At 40.6% G+C, this 20,899-nt stretch overlaps 1 protein-coding gene across 2 annotated transcripts in view; it reads left to right on the top strand.

Moving 5' to 3' along the window:
• LOC137646068 (putative leucine-rich repeat-containing protein DDB_G0290503) overlaps window positions 1–20,899 on the top strand; it is a 96,341-nt gene that overhangs the window by 5,204 nt on the left and 70,238 nt on the right. For both annotated transcript variants that reach the window (XM_068379232.1, XM_068379231.1), the window contains exons 2-8: window positions 591–798; window positions 4,016–4,114; window positions 4,468–4,751; window positions 5,584–5,922; window positions 14,809–14,913; window positions 16,071–16,208; window positions 17,379–17,522. In XM_068379232.1, coding sequence (XP_068235333.1) covers window positions 591–798; window positions 4,016–4,114; window positions 4,468–4,751; window positions 5,584–5,922; window positions 14,809–14,913; window positions 16,071–16,208; window positions 17,379–17,522 — 1,317 coding nt within the window. The remainder of the gene's footprint in view (window positions 1–590; window positions 799–4,015; window positions 4,115–4,467; window positions 4,752–5,583; window positions 5,923–14,808; window positions 14,914–16,070; window positions 16,209–17,378; window positions 17,523–20,899) is intronic.

Genomic DNA, 20,899 nt, shown 5'->3' on the forward strand with positions numbered 1-20,899 from the left:
AAATTTGTTTTCCTCTTTATTTCAAATGGGTTAATATTGGATGTTTTACTTTCTATCAAAATTGGAATTTGCTCAAAGAATTGGATAAGTGCTGGCAATTCTGGTATATTCCTTTATTTTACCTAGTATTTGTACAGTTACCGAATTTTTACCCTATTTGTGGGATAGTTATATACATCCAGTCCTAGACATCAAAGATTATAGCAAGAATATTTGGTATGTATTGAAACAATAAAATTTATTGAGAAAATAAGGTTTTTAAAACATTAATATGCTTCTCTTTGATGTTATTTATCTCTTTAAAAATTGCCATTTTATACTTTGTAAGCTTAAATAAGAATATATTGTACAGTATGTCCTTTTATTGTCTGTATGTGAAAATATTTGCTTATGAGCAATACAGTAATTGTAAGTCAGATCTCCTTTTTTTCAGTACAGTAATTTAGTGTTTATTATATTATTTTACCATTAACTATTTATGCTATTATAAAGCATCTTTACAGTAATAATAATGTTAATGATCATACTAGAGACAATAAGGATAGTAATAATAGCAACATTGATAACACTAACATTGTATCCCCTCCAAGGTACATTTTACCAAGGCTGGCAATGTGGAAGAGGTGGCGAGAATCCTCGACGAAGGAGCTCAAGTTAATGCCAGGGGCGACTGGGGCATGGAAGATGGCAGAGCTGCCATTCACTTTGCTGTTGCAGGGGAACACGTCGAAGTGGCCAAACTGCTTATTGCCAGGGGTGCTGATGTAGAAATTGAAAGTAAACTGAAGGATGATTGGGGTATGTTCAAAGAATATAACATTTTTCATGACTTGACGGGCCTTGGAGGATTTATTCGAAATTAACAAGTGTGTATATACAGTATGTATATATGTATGTATGAATGTATGTACAGTATGTATTATCTTCATTCATAAACAACATGCTTGTTAGTGTTTATACATACACAAGTACACACTTTATAATTTTAATAGTGTAACATGGGAGTACTTACATATGTGTGTAGATATTGTTGAGAGGCTATTTTTCCCCATTTCAAATGATTCTGTTACCCATAATTTATGTGTTCTGATCAATATATAAACCTGTCTTATGTGGATATACTGAACCTTTCAGCAAAATTTGGAATTGCCACAGAAGTTTAGTAACAAGGCACTGTAGGCTACTTAGTAGCAGATGCTGGTAAGGAGTCTGGGGATATCCCCCACTTTTGACTGATCACATGCTACTTATCTTTTGGCCACAGTTGTAAAAGGATTTAATGTCTTACTCTTATGTTGACTGTCTTGGAAGTTTTAGCTCATTGCTAAATATTTTGATTACTTTTTCCTGTTGTTTTACTTTAGTGTGTATTTGGGGCTTGCTTTGTTTAATGGTTTCACCCATCCTTCTCCCTAGATTCCTAGACTGGGTTAAGTCTCTTAGGGGTGCAGATATCTATGGTTATCTACGGATACGTCCCTGATTATACACGATATCTTAGGATAGTCGTTCCGGGGGTTAGAACCTCGTGATACCTGACGGTAATTCTCTTGTGATATCACTCGCAGAAATATTATACAGTAGGAAGCTGCTGGACCCTTCATTTGGATGACATGGCTTGAGTCCAAAAAAAGATATTTCCTACGTCAAAATACGTTGTATGATAGTGCCTGAATCTTCTCTTTCTGGTAAATCTTGTTTAGAGAAGATGTCCTTGGTGGAGACAGTTTGTGGTCATACATACAGTATGCAGTAGTCACATTTGTAAAGGACAGCAATATCCACCCTCCGTGAACAGTACAGAATGTTGCTCATAATCCCAAAGTCAAAGGAAGAAGTTAAGAATCTAATTACAAGAGGATCAGGAGTCCTTCAGTGATTACAGAGGGGAATACTCCTCCATTCTCACGACACTGCCTCCCTCGTCCTTTGACTACCCCAATTTCTTCTAATGCCTCCGTGCTTGCTAATCATCATGGATGATGCAGTATCATTCCTTTTGACCCCTGTTATTACATTCCCAATTTCACGTTTCCATCCAAGATTCCAAGGCATCCCAAGGAGACCAAGAAATTGCTTTTTCTAGGACTGTCAGGAGAGCCTTCCCCGAGAATTTATCCTTGTCTAAGGACCATCCTGCTGCGTCAGTCTTGAAGGAGCATATTGCAGTCCACATTACATTAGCACGTGTTTCCTTGTTGTTCATATTACAGTATTTTTGTTCCTCCTGATGCTGTTGCCCCTTTTGTAGATGCCTACCTCAACTCTGTCAACAGTGGGCGGGGAAGAGCCTGGAGACGCTCGGGATTAGTTAAAATCGAAGTGCTATCCTCTTCCCCTCATCGTTTATTTCTTCCTCTTCCTCCTCGTTGTCTCCTTCTTCCTCATCCTTGTTTTCCTATTCCTCATTCTTGTCTGCCTATTCCTCGTTATTGTCCTCTTCTTCTGCCTTGTTAACTTCTACCTCACCTATGCACTCTCCACTCTCCAGGTATTTGGAATCAAAGAAAGAAAGCCTAGAAGTGTTTCTGATAAAAGAAGGCCATATAATCTGCCCACATTCATTGTCGGTCTACTGAAAGAGATGGTGACTCTTATGGTCGTTTGCTCAAGAGAATAGGCACTCAAGGGTTTTGAAGTTGGATTATTTCAGGGATTATCACCCATGCACAAGCCTGTCTTTGGATGGTCATCCATCACTCATGGAGGTTCCTAAATATTCTCAGTCATGTAGAAAATGGGTTTTGATGAAGAAAAAACCTATTTGTGGTATTGACGAAGGAAAAACCTATTTGTTTTGGTACATATACAAACTTTTGTCCTTTTCATAGGAGAGATAACAACAAAGCTGGAGTACATGGCCATTAAAATTTATAACAAGGTGTAAACAACTGACTGATAGTGTTGGTGATTCTGGTATTTTCCTCTGTCACTTAGTAGATGTAGTAGTACAATATTCCTGTAGTTACCAGTCAGCCAGAGGGATTCCTTGCCTTTCAGGTCTTCCTCCAAGTCGAAGGTCTGAGAGCTTTATTCCACCCCCGGGACTCTTCTATCTTACTCTTCTCAACTGGCAAGGAGTTTCTGTCGTTTCCCCTAGTGGAATTGTGGATCCTCTTCCTCAGGGTGAGCTTCCTTTCAGATGGCTGACACTCTGCATATGCTGTGGCCCTCTTTGGTATTCAGGGTTCCCGTCAAAGGAGAGACTTTAAAAGCCATCTTTGCGCCACACCCCTTGGTTTCTGCTCAGGAGTCTTCAGTAGATGCTCAGACTCCAGCAGGCAGAGGTTGGAATAGGAGCTGCACCTTCAGATATTTGTTCCTCCCCTTTGACAGCACAGGCTTCAAGACCGGGTGACCCTGTCCCTGCCAGGAGGTCTCCTCCTTCTTAGCACTGTAGCTCTTTGGAGGTGCTCATTATCCACTACAGTATTGTCTGATGGACATGGCCATGGGTGTCAGTAAAGCAATCACTCGGAATGGGTTGCTTGGCAATGAGTTAAGTAAATATTTATTATTTTTACCTGTATTCTGAGGTCGTAAAGCTGGCTTTTATGAATTGCTAGGATTTTACTTTTCAAAGGAAATTATGAAAATAATAGCATTTTACTTTTCAAATGTAATTATAGAAATAATAGATATTGTTTTTAAGAATCACGTTTTGTGTGGTACCTACATGGTTTTTGAAAAGGCCAATTTGCAGTATTTGTTATTATTATTACTTGCTATTGTCAAGGTTCTTTCCATTATTGGTGGTGATTGTGGTGGACGTTATGATGAAGTATAGTCATGAAATAAAGCTTAGATCTCGCTAAGCACTGAATTTTTCAAAAGATCAAGGGCCTTATTTTTCCCAGAATTTGATTTTTTTATGATTTTAGAGTCAAGGTATGAATAATGTCAATTAAATATCCACTTGATTAAGACATGATAGAGAAAAAAACTACCAACTCTCAAAAATGTGCTGAGTTGAGTCGAGTGAATTTGTATATTTGTAAAACTTTATCATGAACAGGAGCAGCACCCATCCATCTGGCAGCAGAAACAGGAAACTGTGAAATGATGGAATTACTTCTACAACATGGAGCCAGCACTGAGACAATGGATAATGAAAGTATGTATTATCAGAAAACTTTTATGTTGAATACTATGGTAAGGCTTGGTTTACAACAGAAAAACATTCTGGTCGTATATTGCATTGACATTCTGTTTACAGTTTATTTTTTATTCTTTCCTGTTCTCTGGCATTTTTTTAATCCTTACCCCGTAATTCAGTAAGTTCAATAAGAAAGGAATATTTACATTCCAGACATACTTTAACCTATTGATTCTCAAACGAGAAATACTGTGAAAAATTGTTAAAATTTTCCTGATGATAATTATTGTCCTATTTTTTAAACATGCTTTGACAATTTTGCAGAAATTGATCATAGGTAACTTTCTCTAATTCCATTTTCTTCTTTATAGAACTTCGAGCAGCCCACGTTGCTGCGGCGCACGGCAAGCTAGACATCTTGAAGGTTCTCCATCGATACAATTGTGACTTGAATGCCCGGACTGGCGACCAGTCGACTGTGCTTCATTATGCAGCCGGTTACGGTGACCTGGAAATGGTCAAGTGGCTGGTTGACAGAGGAGTCAAGCACAACATGAAGAAAAGAGGAGGAAAACTACCCAAGGACCTGGCTGCTATGTTTGGTCACAGTGATGTCAAAAAGTACCTGAGAGATCCTTTCAGTCCGATGGGAGAGGTGAGGAAGACTTTCAGTTTTATTCTCAAAATGACTGAAATATTTTTAAGCTTTGAATCAAGTGAAAGAGCAGAGGTTGTATAATTCATAGCATTTATCCCAGATATTTAAGATGATTAAAGTAAAATTAATTTCTGCTTTTTTTAGTTTCATATGTATACTTGTTTATCATTTTCTACTCTTCTATTGTTCTAGTATGTATCTATATTTGGTATCCTTTTTAGTTTTAGGCCTGTTGATTTTGAAACCTATAGAAGTGCTCTTAAGAATGTTTAATATTTTGAAGACCTTTTTCTGGATCTATAATTTTTGGGTGACCTTTAGGTATTTGCTTTCCCCCTGTCAATGTTTTGGAGACCTTTGATGATTGTTCGCTAAAAGATCCTACTCATTTTAATGACCGTTATTATTATTAAATTATTTGGGTCTTCAACCTTTGGAGATGTTTTATGTTTTTTCTTATTGGTAACTGTTATGAGACTTTACTGTTATCACATAGATATTATACATTCTGGAGACCTTTGACTATTATCTTAAATATCTTTCACAATTATATATCTTTAAGCTGTTCCAATGCTAACGAGTAACATTTTCGATGACTAATATTTTCCGTTTGGATTTTAAAAATTGGATGTAAATTGATTGGTCTCTTATGACCTGATGTTTTTGGGGCCATTTATTTGATTTCTTATGGGTGTTTCATCCTTTTTGAAGGACTAGTGCCAGCATAAGATCCATTTACTGTAATCTCAACCAACCCACCCATCAATGGCTGCCTGAACTTACTTAGTATAAAGTTTCATTTCATCCTTCTTCTTCAATGATCAACCAGAAAAGTTCCAGACTTAGCTTCCGAAACAGTTTTCGAAAGAAAAAGAAGAAGCAGAAAGAAGAGTTCCGTCCCACACAGTCTGATCCCAACCTTCACAAACACAGTGAAGCAACAGCATCCCTTATATCTCCGACGCTGCGTGATTCCTTGTCTTCTTCTGACGTCGCAAGACCTGACGAGTTACAGCGTCCTTCCTCCCAGAACACACTAACTAGAAGTCACAGCAGCAACCACAGTGGCTTTGTCAACATTCACACCCCGTCTTCAGCCCTGGAGACTGCTAGTTCCGTCACTGAATTATCAACTACAGTATCCACGTCTCAGCTTCCTTATACACAGGTTGGTGGAGAAAGAATTTAAGCCTATAGAGTGAGGGACATTTTGCAAGCATTTAGGAGATTATTATTTCTGAGACTTGCATCAAGAGGATAATATTTTTAATAGAAGCTATAATTTATTATATGAAATTTTCAATATTAAACTTACCCGATAATCATGTAGCTGTCAACTCCGTTGCCCGACAGAATTCTACGGGAGGGATACGCCAGCTATCACTATACTAGAAGGGGGTGTACTCACCAGCGCCACCTGTGGCCAGGTACTGCAGTACTTCTTGTTGACACCACCTCACTTTTTCCTCTGTCGTGCTTCCGGCAAGACATTCTGGGATACGCTTATGATTTTGGAGTTCTGTTCACGGTTTTTGGTGAAGTATTTCTCTAAGATTTCAGCTGTCGCTATACTGGAAACTTTTCTAATTAGCTTAGATAGCTTTTATTTAGTTTTGATTAATGGTTAACGATCTTTTTGCTTGATTTGGAATCCCCCTTGACTAACTCTTTGATTCAAGATGTCTGACCTTTCACAAGCCCCACCCCATAGACGATGTAGGTCTTGTAATAGGCGTGTTCCGAAGGCCTCGGTTGATCCTCACACCGCTTGTTCTGACTGTAGGGAAAGACCCTGTCAGTTGGAAGATCGATGTGAGGAATGCGCCGGACTTTCGGAACTTGAATTTGTTCGATTCCTGAAATATTCAACTAAGTTAGAGAGAGAGAGAGTTAGGAGGAGTTCTTCTCGCTCTTCACTTTTTTCCTCACCACATGATCCTCAACCTTTTCCTCCCCCTGTAGTGGCTACCCCCGAACCTTCTATTTGTGCTCAACCTGATATGTCCGATGTTTTGCGTGCCATTCAGGCTTTAGGTGACAAAGTGGAATCGGTGGTTAGTGACCATAAGTCTCTTATGGCAGAAGTCAAAGAACTTAAGGTCAAAAGTGCAGTGGGAGGTGATAGTGCCAGTGCGGTGCCAAGTGCTAGTGTCAGTGCAGTGCCAAGTGCTAGTGTCAGTGTCAGTGTGGTGCGTGAGGGTACTTCTGTGCGTGCCAGTCGTCCTCCCAGTCCGGGACCTCTTGCAAGCTCCCAAGCCCAGGGGAGAAGCAATGTCGAAGGGCAAAAGGGTTCGGCAGGCCTTGATCGGCGCACAGAAGTATCCTCGGTGGTTGCGGGCGTGTCTTACAGAGACCGTCACTCCCACCCGCAGACGATTGAGCCCGTCTTTTACTCGTCTGCAGAAGAAATGTCAGGGAGAAAACGCTGGACTCAGGTCTCAAGACCTCTCAAACGCAAAGTCCAGACCTCAAGAGCTCTACAACCTGGTTGCAGTCATTGGATTAGCTCTGACTCTCCGCAGTCATCAGGTGACTGCACACCTCCTAAGAGAGGTAAGGTGATGCCGCAACAGACCTCATCTTCTGTTAAGGCTTTGCCTCAGCAGACCTTAGCGTCTGTCGACCCCAAGTTGACTTTGCTGCAGTCCATGCAGTCACAGCTTGCGGTCTTAATGCGTGAGTGTCAGGCTGAGAAGGTTACACCTCCTCCTGCGATCGCTCCGCCTCACCGCAGTCCAGTCTGCCAGGCGTACGATGTTGAGGTTCCTCAGGATACCTTACCGCATACTGAGTTGCCAGTTACCAGCGGTGTGCAGCAACCTCCGCCTTCCTTAAGGCAACCTCAGCAATGGGAGCAGGAGTCTTATGCCTTACTTCCTCCGCTTCCGCCTGCGGTTCCACCAGCGAGGCAACAATCTCTTGAGGTACGACAACCTCTTCCATCCATGAGGCAGCCACCTCAGCACTCGCTGCAGCCACCTCAACCCTCCTCAAGGCGAGAGCCTCAACTCCTTAGGCTAGCACCTCAGGAACCTCAACTCGCGAGACAAGAACTGCGCTCTGCGCAGCCGCTACCTCAACTCTCGCAGCTCACACCTCAGGAACCTCAACTCGTTCCTCAGGCTTCTGCTACTGCGCATCCGCTACCCTTACAGCAAGCGCAACTCTTGAGACAAGAGACTCATGCTAGGAGTCAGCCACCTCAACCCATGCGCCTACCTTCCTCTACTCTTCCTGACCAGTCTTTGCAGCCTGAACCTCAGGTTTTACCTCAACAACAGAGACTTGAGGATGAAACCACAAGCGTTTATGCACCCGCTTGTTCAGATTCTGCTGTTCAGCATACCACTGTTACATTACCTCTCACTTCGCTACACTCTGGTGATGAGGTTTCTGAGGAGGAAGCTGCGCACCTGGATCCCTCATCAGATGTGGAAGAACCCAAGTCTTCTCCTCTACCCATTGACTTTCGTAAGGTCCTGGCTCTTTTCAGAGAGGTACAGTGAACCCTCGCTACTTCGCGGTTCGACCATCGCGGATTCACCACTTCGCGGATTTTTTTCATAACCCATGTCTATACATATATTGCGGATTTTCCGGAAATATCGAAAATACCGCGATGTGACCGATGGTGCGAGATTGGAGAAAGTAAGGAAAATTGAATCATGATTGATTTTCAATATAAATGAAACTTTGAGGAGCAACAAAGATATCATTTGTTAGAGAGATAGAGAGAGGTAAGGAATGGGAGGTAGTGAAAAGTAGCCCACAGAGAGAGAGAGAGAGAGAGAGAGAGAGAGAGAGAGAGAGAGAGAGAGAGAGAGAGAGAGAGGTGTAGAGAGAGAGAGAGAGAGCGAGAGAGAGAGAGAGATAGAGGGGGGTTTAAATGTAATAAACAAAAAAATTTGATAGGTTATAACACATTGGTGCTTATGTAATATCAACTGTATACTGTAGACGGTTTGAATAAGTTAAGAAATGGTATAAATGATACTTTGTTAGTGTATTCGTACACACCCAAGAGCGACAGCTAGATGACAGCTGATCTAATCACAGCCAAAAGTAAAAAAAAAAAATAGTCAACAATACTCGATTTCTAAAACACACCCGAAATTTAAAAACAAAAGTACACGCTTTCTTAATGTGCAATTAACTATTTAAAGAGTGGCAATTTTCTAGAATAAAATGATATTTCCCCAAAAATAGTGGTCTGCTGATGAAATCGGATGCCCTATTTTTGGCTATGATTGAAATGGATGTAGACTCGGCCTAATTATTTCATTTCGTATTTAATTGACACTAAGAAAACTAATTTTAGTTTCTTCATCTAAATGTAAGTATTGTATAACACGAAGAGAGAGAGAGAGAGAGAGAGAGAGAGAGAGAGAGAGAGAGAGAGAGAGAGAGAGAGAGAGAGAGAGAGAGAATCAGCTGTTGTAATCAAATGGCGTGTTTTTGTTTCGTGAGAATTTCATCGCCACGACTTTAACAACAACATACTGTACTGAACTTTACAGTATTATACAGACTACTGTAATATGATAAAGTAAAATATTTGTAATCTATTTTATATGAAATGGGGCTATTTTTGTTTTGTTTAAAATTTACATTTACGTATGTAAAACAACTCTCTCTCTCTCTCTCTCTCTCTCTCTCTCTCTCTCTCTCTCTCTCTCTCTCTCTCTCTCTCTCTCTCTCTCTCGTAGATTGTTTTCCTGCTTTGCTACGTATGTATGATTTTATATAGATACGGTAAATAATATTTGTAATAACATATTTTATAAAAGCTTTTACTGTAATATCATTATTTATCACTTTCATCATGCGGGTTAAATTCCTTAGTTTGTTTACTGAGCGTACTTTATGACGCCGTCGTTTCAGGCGGCGTCATAAAGAAAAAAATTTCATTTGGAAGTCCTAAGAAAAATTAAGTAAAACATTAGTAATAACCAAATCAACATACTGTACTGAATAATCAATATAATTGATGCAAAAACTAACCTATAAACAGATGTGTAAATGCGTTTGTTTCTTCATTAGGATCAGAGATAAATGTAAACAAAACATTGGTTGCCATTTTTTATCGTGCTTTTTGGCGTGTTTAGGAAACGCATGATATAAAGTCGCCTTTAATATTTGTGCCTGTTTTAGTTTAGGGTACTGTATTACATGCATTAAGTGTTCTGTACATTAAAGGGTAGTTTGTTAACAGTACTACGTACAAGGGAAGGTTTTAAAAGTCTGAATATACATGTTAAATAAATAGGTAAATATGGTGTTACTACTTCGCGGATTTTCACCTATCGCGGCCGCGTCTGGAACCTATCTACCGCGATAAACGAGGGTTCACTGTATACCCGGACCATTTTGTTTCTGCTACCCCCCGCTCTCCTCCATCTGAGTTTTCGCTGGGCATGCAACCTGTTAAGTCATCTTATACTAAGCTCGTCTTTGCTAGGTCATCTAAGAGAGCTTTAAGAATATTAGGGGAGTGGTTGCAGTCTAAACAGCAACTAGGGAAGACTTCCTTTATGTTCCCACCTACTAAGCTCACTTCTAAGGCAGCCGTATGGTATGCCACAGGAGAGGAACCAGGCTTGGGAGTCCCTGCCTCTGCCCAGGCTGACTTCTCAAGTTTGGTCGACTCTCCTCGTAGATCAGCAATGAGGCGCTCTAAGGTTTGCTGGACCTTCTCCGATTTAGACCACTTCCTAAAGGGTGTATTTCGTGCCTTTGAGATGTTCAATTTTCTAGACTGGTGCCTGGGGGCCCTAAGCAAGAAGACCTCCCCTGCGGACAAGGACTCGGCCATGCTTTTAATGTCCTGCATGGATAAAGCAATTCGGGATGGGTCTGGCGAGCTTGCTTCAATGTTTGTGTCAGGAGTTCTTAAGAAAAGGGAGCAACTTTGCACCTTTCTTTCTTCCAGCATCACACCTTGTCAAAGGTCTCAACTCCTTTTTGCTCCGCTTTCTAAGTTCTTGTTTCCCGAAGAGCTTATCAAGGATTTGTCTGCGGCCCTGATTCAGAAGGACACTCATGATCTTGTGGCCTCTTCAGCTCGTAAGACTAAGGTTGCTTCCTCAGTTCCCAGGACTTACCGCACCCCAGTGGCTGATACTCCTGCTACAAGGTTTATTCCGCCCTTTCGTGGCAGAGCCCCCAGCCGAGGAAGCTCCCGTCCAGACTCTTCCAGGAGCAAGTCTAGGAAAGGTCCTAAGACTTCAAAAGGCAAACACTGACTCTCCTCCTCTCCAGACAGCAGTAGGAGCCAGACTCAAGACCTTCTGGCAAGCTTGGGAAAGGAGAGGTGCAGACGCCCAGTCTGTCAGGTGGCTAAGGGAGGGTTACAGGATACCATTCTGCCGCAAACCCCCTCTGACCACTTCTCCCATCAACCTCTCTCCCAACTACAAGGAAAAGGACAAGAGGCTAGCGTTGCACCAGGAGGTGTCGCTCCTGTTACAGAAGAAGGCAGTGGTTATAGTCCGGGACCATCAATCCCCGGGCTTCTACAACCGTCTCTTTCTGGTGGCCAAGAAGACAGGAGGTTGGAGACCGGTGCTGGACGTCAGCGCGCTCAATGCTTATGTCACCAAGCAGACGTTCACTATGGAGACGACGAAGTCGGTCCTAGCAGCGGTCAGGCAGGAGGACTGGATGGTATCGTTGGATCTGAAAGACGCATACTTTCACGTTCCTATTCATCCAGACTCCCAACCTTTCCTGAGATTCGTTTTTGGAAAGGTTGTGTACCAATTCCAAGCCCTGTGTTTTGGCCTAAGCACAGCTCCTATGGTGTTTACGCATCTGATGAGGAATATTGCAAAATTCCTCCACCTATCGGACATCAGAGCCTCCCTTTATTTAGACGACTGGCTGTTGAGAGCCTCCACGAGTCGTCGCTGTCTGGAGAGTCTCAACTGGACTTGAGACTTGATCAAGGAACTGGGTCTGTTAGTCAACTTAGAAAAGTCCCAGCTCATTCCCTCCCAATCCATAGTTTACCTGGGAATGGAGATTCGGAGTCAGGATTTTCGGGCTTTTCCATCGGCCCCAAGGATAAGCCAAGCCCTAGATTGCATCCTGAGCATGCTGAAGAGGAACAGTTGCTCGGTGAGACAGTGGATGAGTCTCACAGGGACCCTGTCATCATTAGCCCTGTTCGTCGAGTTAGGGAGACTCCACCTCCGCCCTCTCCAATTCCATCTAGCAGCTCATTGGGACAAGGATTTGACGCTCGAAGCAGTCTCTATCCCGGTCACCAAAGAGATGAAGACCACTCTCTTGTGGTGGAAGACCAACCTCCTTCTCAAGGAGGGCCTATCGTTAGCGATTCAGACCCCCAATCTTCATCTCTTCTCGGATGCATCAGACTCGGGCTGGGGCGCGACCTTGAACGGACAGGAATGCTCGGGAACGTGGAACAGGGAACAGGAAACGCTCCACATCAACTGCAAGGAGCTACTGGCAGTTCATATGGCCCTAATGAACTTCAAGTCCCTCCTGCTAGGCAAGGTGGTGGAGGTGAACTCCGACAACACCACAGCCTTGGCTTACATCTCCAAGCAGGGAGGGACCCATTCGAGGAGCCTGTACGAGATAGCAAGGGACCTCCTCATTTGGTCAAGAAGTCTAAACCTCACTCTAGTAACGAGGTTCATTCAGGGCAACATGAACGTCTCAGCAGATCGCCTAAGCAGAAAAGATAAAGTCATCCCCACGGAATGGACCCTTCACAAGAGCGTGTGCAACAGACTTTGGACCTTGTGGGGTCAGCCTACGATAGATCTGTTTGCCACCTCCATGACCAAGAGGCTTCCTTTGTACTGTTCCCCAGTTCCAGACCCAGCAGCAGTTTATGTGGATGCTTTTCTGCTGAATTGGTCCCATCTCGACCTTTACGCATTCCCACCGTTCAAGATCATCAACAGAGTCATTCAGAAGTTCGTCTCGCACGAAGGGACACGGCTGACGCTGGTTGCTCCCCTTTGGCCTGCAAGAGAATGGTTCACAGAGGTACTACAATGGCTGGTCGACGTCCCCAGGACTCTCCCTCTAAGAGTGGACCTTCTACGTCAACCTCACGTAGACAAGGTGCACCAAAACCTCCACGCTCTTCGTCTGACTGCCTTCAGACTGTCGAAAGATTCGCTAGAGCTAGAGGCTTTTCGAAGGAGGCAGCCAGTGCGATTGCCAGAGCAAGGAGGGTATCCACTCGTAGAGTCTACCAATCCAAGTGGGAAGTCTTCCGAAGCTGGTGTAGAGCCAATGCAGTTTCCTCTACCAATACCTCTGTAACCCAAATAGCTGACTTCCTATTACATTTAAGGAATGAGAGATCCCTTTCGGCTCCTACGATTAAAGGGTACAGAAGTATGTTGGCTTCAGTTCTCCGCCACAGAGGTTTGGACCTTTCTTCCAACAAGGACCTTCAAGACATCCTTAAGTCTTTTGAGACTTCTAAAGAACGTCGTTTACCCACTCCAGGCTGGAATCTAGACGTAGTCTTAAGGTTCCTTATGTCTCCTAGGTTCGAACCTCTCCAGTCAGCTTCCTTCAAGGACCTTACCCTCAAGACTCTTTTCCTCGTCTGCCTTGCAACAGCTAAAAGAGTCAGTGAGGTTCATGCCTTCAGCAAGAACATTGGGTTCACATCCGAATCTGCAACATGTTCTTTACAGCTCGGATTTTTAGCTAAGAATGAACTTCCTTCACGTCCTTGGCCTAGATCGTTTGAAATTCCTAGCCTTTCCAACATGGTAGGTAACGAGCTAGAAAGAGTTCTTTGCCCTGTCAGAGCTCTGAAATATTATCTTAATAGGTCAAAACCTATATGAGGACAGTCAGAAGCCTTATGGTGTGCAATCAAGAAACCTTCGATGCCCATGTCCAAAAACGGAGTTTCGTATTATATAAGGCTTCTGATTAGAGAAGCCCATTCTCACATGAAGGATGAAGACCTTGCTTTGCTGAAGGTAAGGACCCACGAAGTGAGAGCCGTAGCCACTTCGATGGCCTTTAATAAGAACCGTTCTCTGCAGAGCATTATGGATGCAACTTATTGGAGGAGCAAGTCAGTGTTTGCATCATTTTATCTTAAAGATGTCCAGTCTCTTTACGAGAACTGCTACACCCTGGGACCATTCGTAGCAGCGAGTGCAGTAGTAGGTGAGGGCTCAGCCACTACATTCCCTTAATCCCATAACCTTTTTTAACCTTTCTCTTGAATGCTTTTATTGTTGTTTTTTGGGTTGTTACGGTAGGCTAAGAAGCCTTCCGCATCCTTTTTGATTTGGCGGGTGGTCAATTCATTCTTGAGAAGCGCCTGGGTTAGAGGTTATGTAGAGGTCCTTTAGTATGGGTTGCAGCCCTGTATACTTTAGCACCTTAGAGTTGATTCAGCCTCCTAAGAGGAACGCTGCGCTCAGTAAGGAAGACGAACTTAATAAAGGCAGAGTAACGGTTCAAGTCGACTTCCTTACCAGGTACTTATTATTTCATTGTTATTCTGAAATAACTGATTATATGAAATACGGGATACTTAGCTATCCTTTAGTCATGTACACTGGTTTTTCACCCACCCCCCTGGGTGTGAATCAGCTACATGATTATCGGGTAAGTTTAATATTGAAAAATGTTATTTTCATTAGTAAAATAAATTTTTGAATATACTTACCCGATAATCATGATTTAATTGACCCACCCTTCCTCCCCATAGAGAACCAGTGGACCGAGGAAAAAGTGAGGTGGTGTCAACAAGAAGTACTGCAGTACCTGGCCACAGGTGGCGCTGGTGAGTACACCCCCTTCTAGTATAGTGATAGCTGGCGTATCCCTCCCGTAGAATTCTGTCGGGCAACGGAGTTGACAGCTACATGATTATCGGGTAAGTATATTCAAAAATTTATTTTACTAATGAAAATAACATTTTTATTTCTTAGAAATTAAATCACTTCAGTTTTCTTTGGAGACTTGTACATACAGGTATGTATAGAGAGTTGGAGGGAGAAGATGATGATACAACTTGCATTTGTTTTCTTTGCTTCAACAGAGCAGTTTTGGCAACAGCAGAAGCAGTTCCAGAGCTTCTGGAAGACACAAGAGTAAAAGAGATCAGTATGGAAAACAAAGGCAAATGGGAGACAACGGGATCATTGTAAGATCACGTTCCAGTAATACGCTTTTATTTCTTTCTATTGTTATTAAAATTTAACCAGATCACTACTACTACTACTACTACTACTATTATTATACTACCAGCATCAACAACTGTTAAAATTCACGACCTTTATGCACGAATGCATTTTGACAGAAAGGACCTAAAAGCGTCGAAGTATACAGTATGAGACCAAGTACACCACATCAAACGGGATAGTAAGCCGAGAATAATAGTGTTATACAATTTAAAACAATTTTAAAGACCTTGCGTAATATTGTACAGTAATGGCAGTTTCTTTTTATCAAGGCACATTCCATATTTGGTGTTACAGTATAAGATTGTGAATAAATGCTCATAAATATTGTTTTAGGGAATAGTAAGGTCTGACTATTTCTCACTCAATTTTTTTCAGAAATTTTCAATGATTCCCATTAGATTTGCCCATAGAGGAGTTAGAGACAGACAATGGCAAAGTTTTAACTTCTCTCTTAAATTCATATAACTCTAGATGCATAGGCAAAAGCCTCTTTTGAGTCCAAACAGATTTTGGATGACCCAACATAAAACTTAATTTTAGTCTCGGACATTATTCCTACAACTGTCCCCAAAAGCAGCAGCTTATGCTAGCACAAAGTCAAATTAATTTATATACCAATCATATTAATTATGGAATACCACTTTCCTGACAGAAATAACTTTGAAGTGTTGGAGTTTTTTAACCTTTTAATTAAAGGTAAGTCAGCTGATTATCATATGACATAACCTCACTAACATTAACATTTCAACTTTAGCATGGTAACCTGAAGTAAAGTTTTGCCTGGTTTTTTGGTTACAGTTGCCATTCTCTTAGACTTTACAGTTTAACTAGTTCAATTTTTCATTATACAATTTGAGGTGGTAGTCATAGTAAGGACATTCAGAATAAGACTACAATCCACATCCGTAAAAGGTTCCTTCTCTCAAAAAGTTCAAAAAGTTACATTTTTATCTCTTCCAAAATTTAATTGTTTGTCTCCATTCCCAAGACCACTATTGGTAGAATTGTCCTAAAAATCTACATATAACTTTTTGAGGAAGATTACCAATAAACAAAAAAATCAGAAAAAACCATATCTTTGTCAAAAGTAATAAAACCTTATCATATTGCATATAAGAGCAATGTCAGCAACAGCAGGAGTAGCTCCAGGGCATCAGGACGTCATCAGAGCAAAAGAGAACAGTTTGAGAAGCAGTTGCAAGCATCAGCAAGTAATGGCCACCCCCAGGATCATGCAGACACTATGGAGATGATCGTAAGTTTAACGTTTTTGTCTCGTGAACACTTTACAAAGTACAGTATTTCTTTACAGGTGTTTTTGGGGTTAGTTTGTTGTGTGGTCCCCATGGACTTTCATTAAAGCCTAGATAATGGAAACCAATACAATTCATACACCAAAGGTATATTGTCTTCTCTGCCATTGGGCCATTGTATCAGCATGCAAGGCAATGATGTACGCAGCGGAGACGTGGGTTATAAAGAAGACAGAAGAGAAGAAACTTGATATGGCAGAGATGAGATGTTGAGATGGATGTGTGGGGTGACAAGAAGAGATAAGATACGGAATGAAGTAATTAGGGGTACCACAGGAGTTAGAGAACTATCAGTTGACCATTATCTTAGTTTTACTGATTTACTCGTATTTATTTTCAATCCTACATTTCTGCTTTCTCCATTCAAATCTTCTGTCATATTTTGCAAATCCTCCAATGATTCACTAAACAGAACTATGTCTTCTGCAAACCTCAAATTTCTAAGGTTATCTCATTAATGTTAATTCCTACATTTTCAGCATTAGTAATAGTTTTCAGTGGTTGATGTGTTGTCAGTAAACAGATAAACTCGTCATTGGAGGTGCTGTGACAGGCTCAATAGAAGCTTAACCCGTAGGTTTCCCTTGTAAACACTTAGACTGTACTTTGCTCATTGATACCCTTGCCCCAGGTCAGGGAAGACAATATGTTTTTGTTATATCCTGTATTGGATTCCTTGCTCTAGGCCTTACAGGAAAATCCTTGGGAACTACATAGCTCCTCCCCAAAAACAGGGGTTTCTTTTATCAAAACCCTTTGTATACTTCCAACATCCTTTTCTTCTGGTCTTATACTTGATAGTAATTATGGTAACTACTGTATAATTATTTTTGTATGTTTTATATCTTGCTACAATCGTCATGCATACCTGATTGTAATTATGGTAACTATAATCATTATTACATGTTGTATATCTTGCTACAATCATTATGTAACTTCTTAATACCACCAGTTAAATCTCAATGATAACTTATTTACCTATTGAAATTTATTGGTATATTTTCTCCATTGTAACCAATAGACATCATACAATAGATTAGTTCTTAGAGAACTTTTCCAACGTCGTTTCTGTGAAGACTGTTATTAACACTCATCCTCAATCTATGTTCTAGAGTAGCTTAGACTCCTTCAGCAGAAGCAGTTACCACTCCTCAGGCAGACAGAAACCCAAGAAACAACAGCAACCAGAACAAGTACAAGAGCAAGCTAATATCAGAGTGCTGGAAGAAGCTAATGAGAGTCACCTAAGAACTATCGTAATGTTTCTTACTTCTCTGTTGTTTATTATGCGAAAGTGTATCCAGTTTAATTTCTAATTTATTTAAATGTTTATTCCTGATTTTGTTTAATAAGCATATTGCCATTTTGCATTGAATTTAGTTTTAATTATTTCCACGAATCTTGCCTCTGAATAGAACATGCTAGTAAGTGGAATATGCTTCCTTGATGACCTCTAAATAAAAAGCCCTCTTTAAAAAGCCTTCTTTAGCTACCAAAATACTCCACAATTTCTTAGCAGGGAGTCATAGCTAGACCAGTGATGTAAGGGTGAGCCCAGTAAATAGTGTAAATAATGTTTCCGATTCAAGTGGTTGCATGTGTCTTTGACACTTCTAGTGTTATTTCATGTTATTATTTAGTTTATTTCTGAGAGTATTCTCTGTTTTCCCATCTGTGTTTTTCTTTGTGTTTTCCCAAGCTACACTATCAAGAATGTCCACTGGTAATCATTCACAGCACCCTTTGATCTAATTGTGAAGCAAACAGATTATTCTTGGATTCGATGGATCCTCACTCATGTTGTGTTCTTTGGGAACCAAATATGATTTTTATATAAGCTGCCCTCAATGTGTTTCCTAGTGACAATGAGATGGCCACTTATCTTAACTTTTTCGAGACAGTCACCTTATAATATAAAGAAACCTCATACTTACTGAAACAAATAAAAGTATCTTCAGAAGTCTGTTCTTCATCAGTCAGTTAATCACCTATTTTGGGGGTGAAGAGAGCATCAGTTTCCTTTGAGGGTTTTCCAGCCCTTTCTGGATTTGCCCAAAGCCTTCAAATCGAGAGTTCCTCATTGTAGATGAAGTTCCTACATGTAGATGAGACAGGTACTTTGAATGAAGAGATTTTTTTCTCTAGGACATCTCCAAATGAAACCTTTGCAGATTTGTTAGTCAAGCTCTTGGGACAGGGCTGTAGCTCCAAATGAGGTATTGATAAATCATTGTTCAGCGTTGAATTATCTTTTTGTGTAGTAGAACAATATTTCATGCCTCACAAAGGGTGAAACCAGATCTCGGTCTATTTTCAGACGAGTCTCACCTTAGATGACGTCCATCTTTCTCTTCAATGGAGCTCCCAGAAGTAATTCTACACTTCAACTCTCTGGACTGGAGTTATTTGTGGTATATAATGCCCATATTCAGGTGGAGCAGTGAGTAATAGGGGAGACTAGCCGTTTATTTGGACAATAGCACTGCCTTGAATTGCTTCTGAAAATGGGGGTGTGCGCAAAGTTGGAGAGACTATTCCTTATGAAGCAATTGTTGTAGTGGGCAGAAGTAAGAAGTGTACACTTATTACCCCAGTTTTTTTATGGGAAAGTTGAATATCTTGGCCGACAACATAAGCAGAAATGGTCCAATTTTAACAAGTTAATGATCACTTCATCCCATATTGAATCGAGATGTGGAAATGGTTGGGCAAGCTAAAAGATGGATGTCCTCTGCTCTCCGATGACATATGCCCAGGCAAGGACAGTGAATGCAATGTTACAGGATTGAAAGAACCTAGACATGTAGGCTTTTTATCCCATAGTGATGACTCGGTAAGTTATCAACAAGTTCAGGTAGTCCCTTCTGTTCTCAAAGGCTTTGGTTTTCTGATATGGGGCTACTATTGACAATGGCACCAAGGATACTTTCTTTCGGAGAAGATCTTTTGAAATAGCCAGTACACTATCTCATGTTTTTCATCCAAACTCCTATGTGCTTCAGCTAGTCGTGTGTAGACTTTCGACCGTATCGTCCATGTGAAAGTGTTTTTAAAGTTATTTTGGTTATTTATAATAGCTTCATAAAGAAAGTCAACAAGCAAGCTATATCAACGTAAATTGGACGTGAATGCTGATGTATTTCCGTTATCTGAACAAAATTGGATAATGGGAAATTCTTGCATATTTTTATGAAGTTTCTATTTCTTTAATCAAAGGATATAGGACTGTATTGAGTTAGGTTTTGAAATGTATTGGCTTGGAATCATCGTCCAAAGGTATTATTCGCTATTATTGATGTCCCTGTTGGTAACTTGATTAATTGGAATTTGGATGCATTACGTTTTTTATGAAGTCGAGGTGATGAGCCATTAACATGAATTGATATGAAAAATTTATTGTCAAAACTGTATTTATGGGCTCAAGCCATGTCGTCCTGATGGAAGCTTCCATCAGGACGACATGGCCATCTAACCCAAAAATAGATTGATTAGCGAGTTACAGGTATTATCTAAGAACTCTTTTGGTCATAATAAAGCTAATTTTTTGTTGCTTCCAAAGTTTAGAGCTAAAATATATATAAAAATGAAAGGCCTTCCCTGGAGTTGTATTCAGTGTTCTTTGGCCAACGTAGTAGACAAGGATTCTCAGGATAGATTTCTGTGTCCTATTATAGCTTTTAAAGCATGTTTGCATAAAACTTCTAAAATAGGAATACAGTCTCTAATTTGTTTCCCCCATTAAACAGTGTAAAGAAGTGCCATGTCTTTTTTCTTTATTCAAGGAACTGACCATCCATGTTCTCTCCTCATTGGATGAACCTTCCATACCTATTTTATAGGTTAAGGCACTGATATCAGAGTGGGGGCAGTAACGCTTAACTTTGTTAAAAATTGACCTTTATAAAGTGTGTTTACAACTGCTAAGTGGAGAACTCATTCTGTATTGGCTGATAGTTATTTCAAGAGATCCTTGCATGAATTCAAGGACATGGTTAGTCTTGGTCCAATAATTTTGGCAGGAGACTTATTGAAATAATTGTATCGGTTTGTTTTATTATATCAATTTCATATAATTTATTTGCTATATATCAATTTAGAGTAAAATTTGTTTGTGTCACAAGTGTTTATGACTGAAGTTACTGTATCTCGAGGTCTGAAGCTATTTGTTTCGCTTTCTCTGTATCAAATCATATCCAATGATCAATGATTCTTGCTTTTTAATTTATGATGAGAGAAGCAAGAGGTTTTTGAGTGGTAACAAAAGAAAGGAGCTCTTAACAGGAAATTTACCTTATGAGGTTCTCCTTTTTATTTTCCATATTGTATTTTATTTACAGCATAACTTAATTAAAATAAAGGCTTTAAATTACTCGGTGAGATGTAGGCTTTGGTCTAAGTTGTTTGTGTGTATCACCTCCCATTTGCCAAGAAAGTGTGCTATTCACCTTGTTCTATCCATGGAAATAAACAGGATTTTTAAATTAAAATCTTTTATTTCCATACTCACCTCTGAATAGAACTGATGGCTCGCCCTCCTCCCGACTTATAACATAATCAAGTCCACGTAAATCTGAGACATTGTTTGCATGTTTTCTTCGGGTCAGTATTACATCATTGGCCTAGTCGGAACTCC

This window comes from Palaemon carinicauda, chromosome 8 (assembly GCF_036898095.1).
Source record: "Palaemon carinicauda isolate YSFRI2023 chromosome 8, ASM3689809v2, whole genome shotgun sequence".
Classification (NCBI taxonomy): domain Eukaryota; kingdom Metazoa; phylum Arthropoda; class Malacostraca; order Decapoda; family Palaemonidae; genus Palaemon; species Palaemon carinicauda.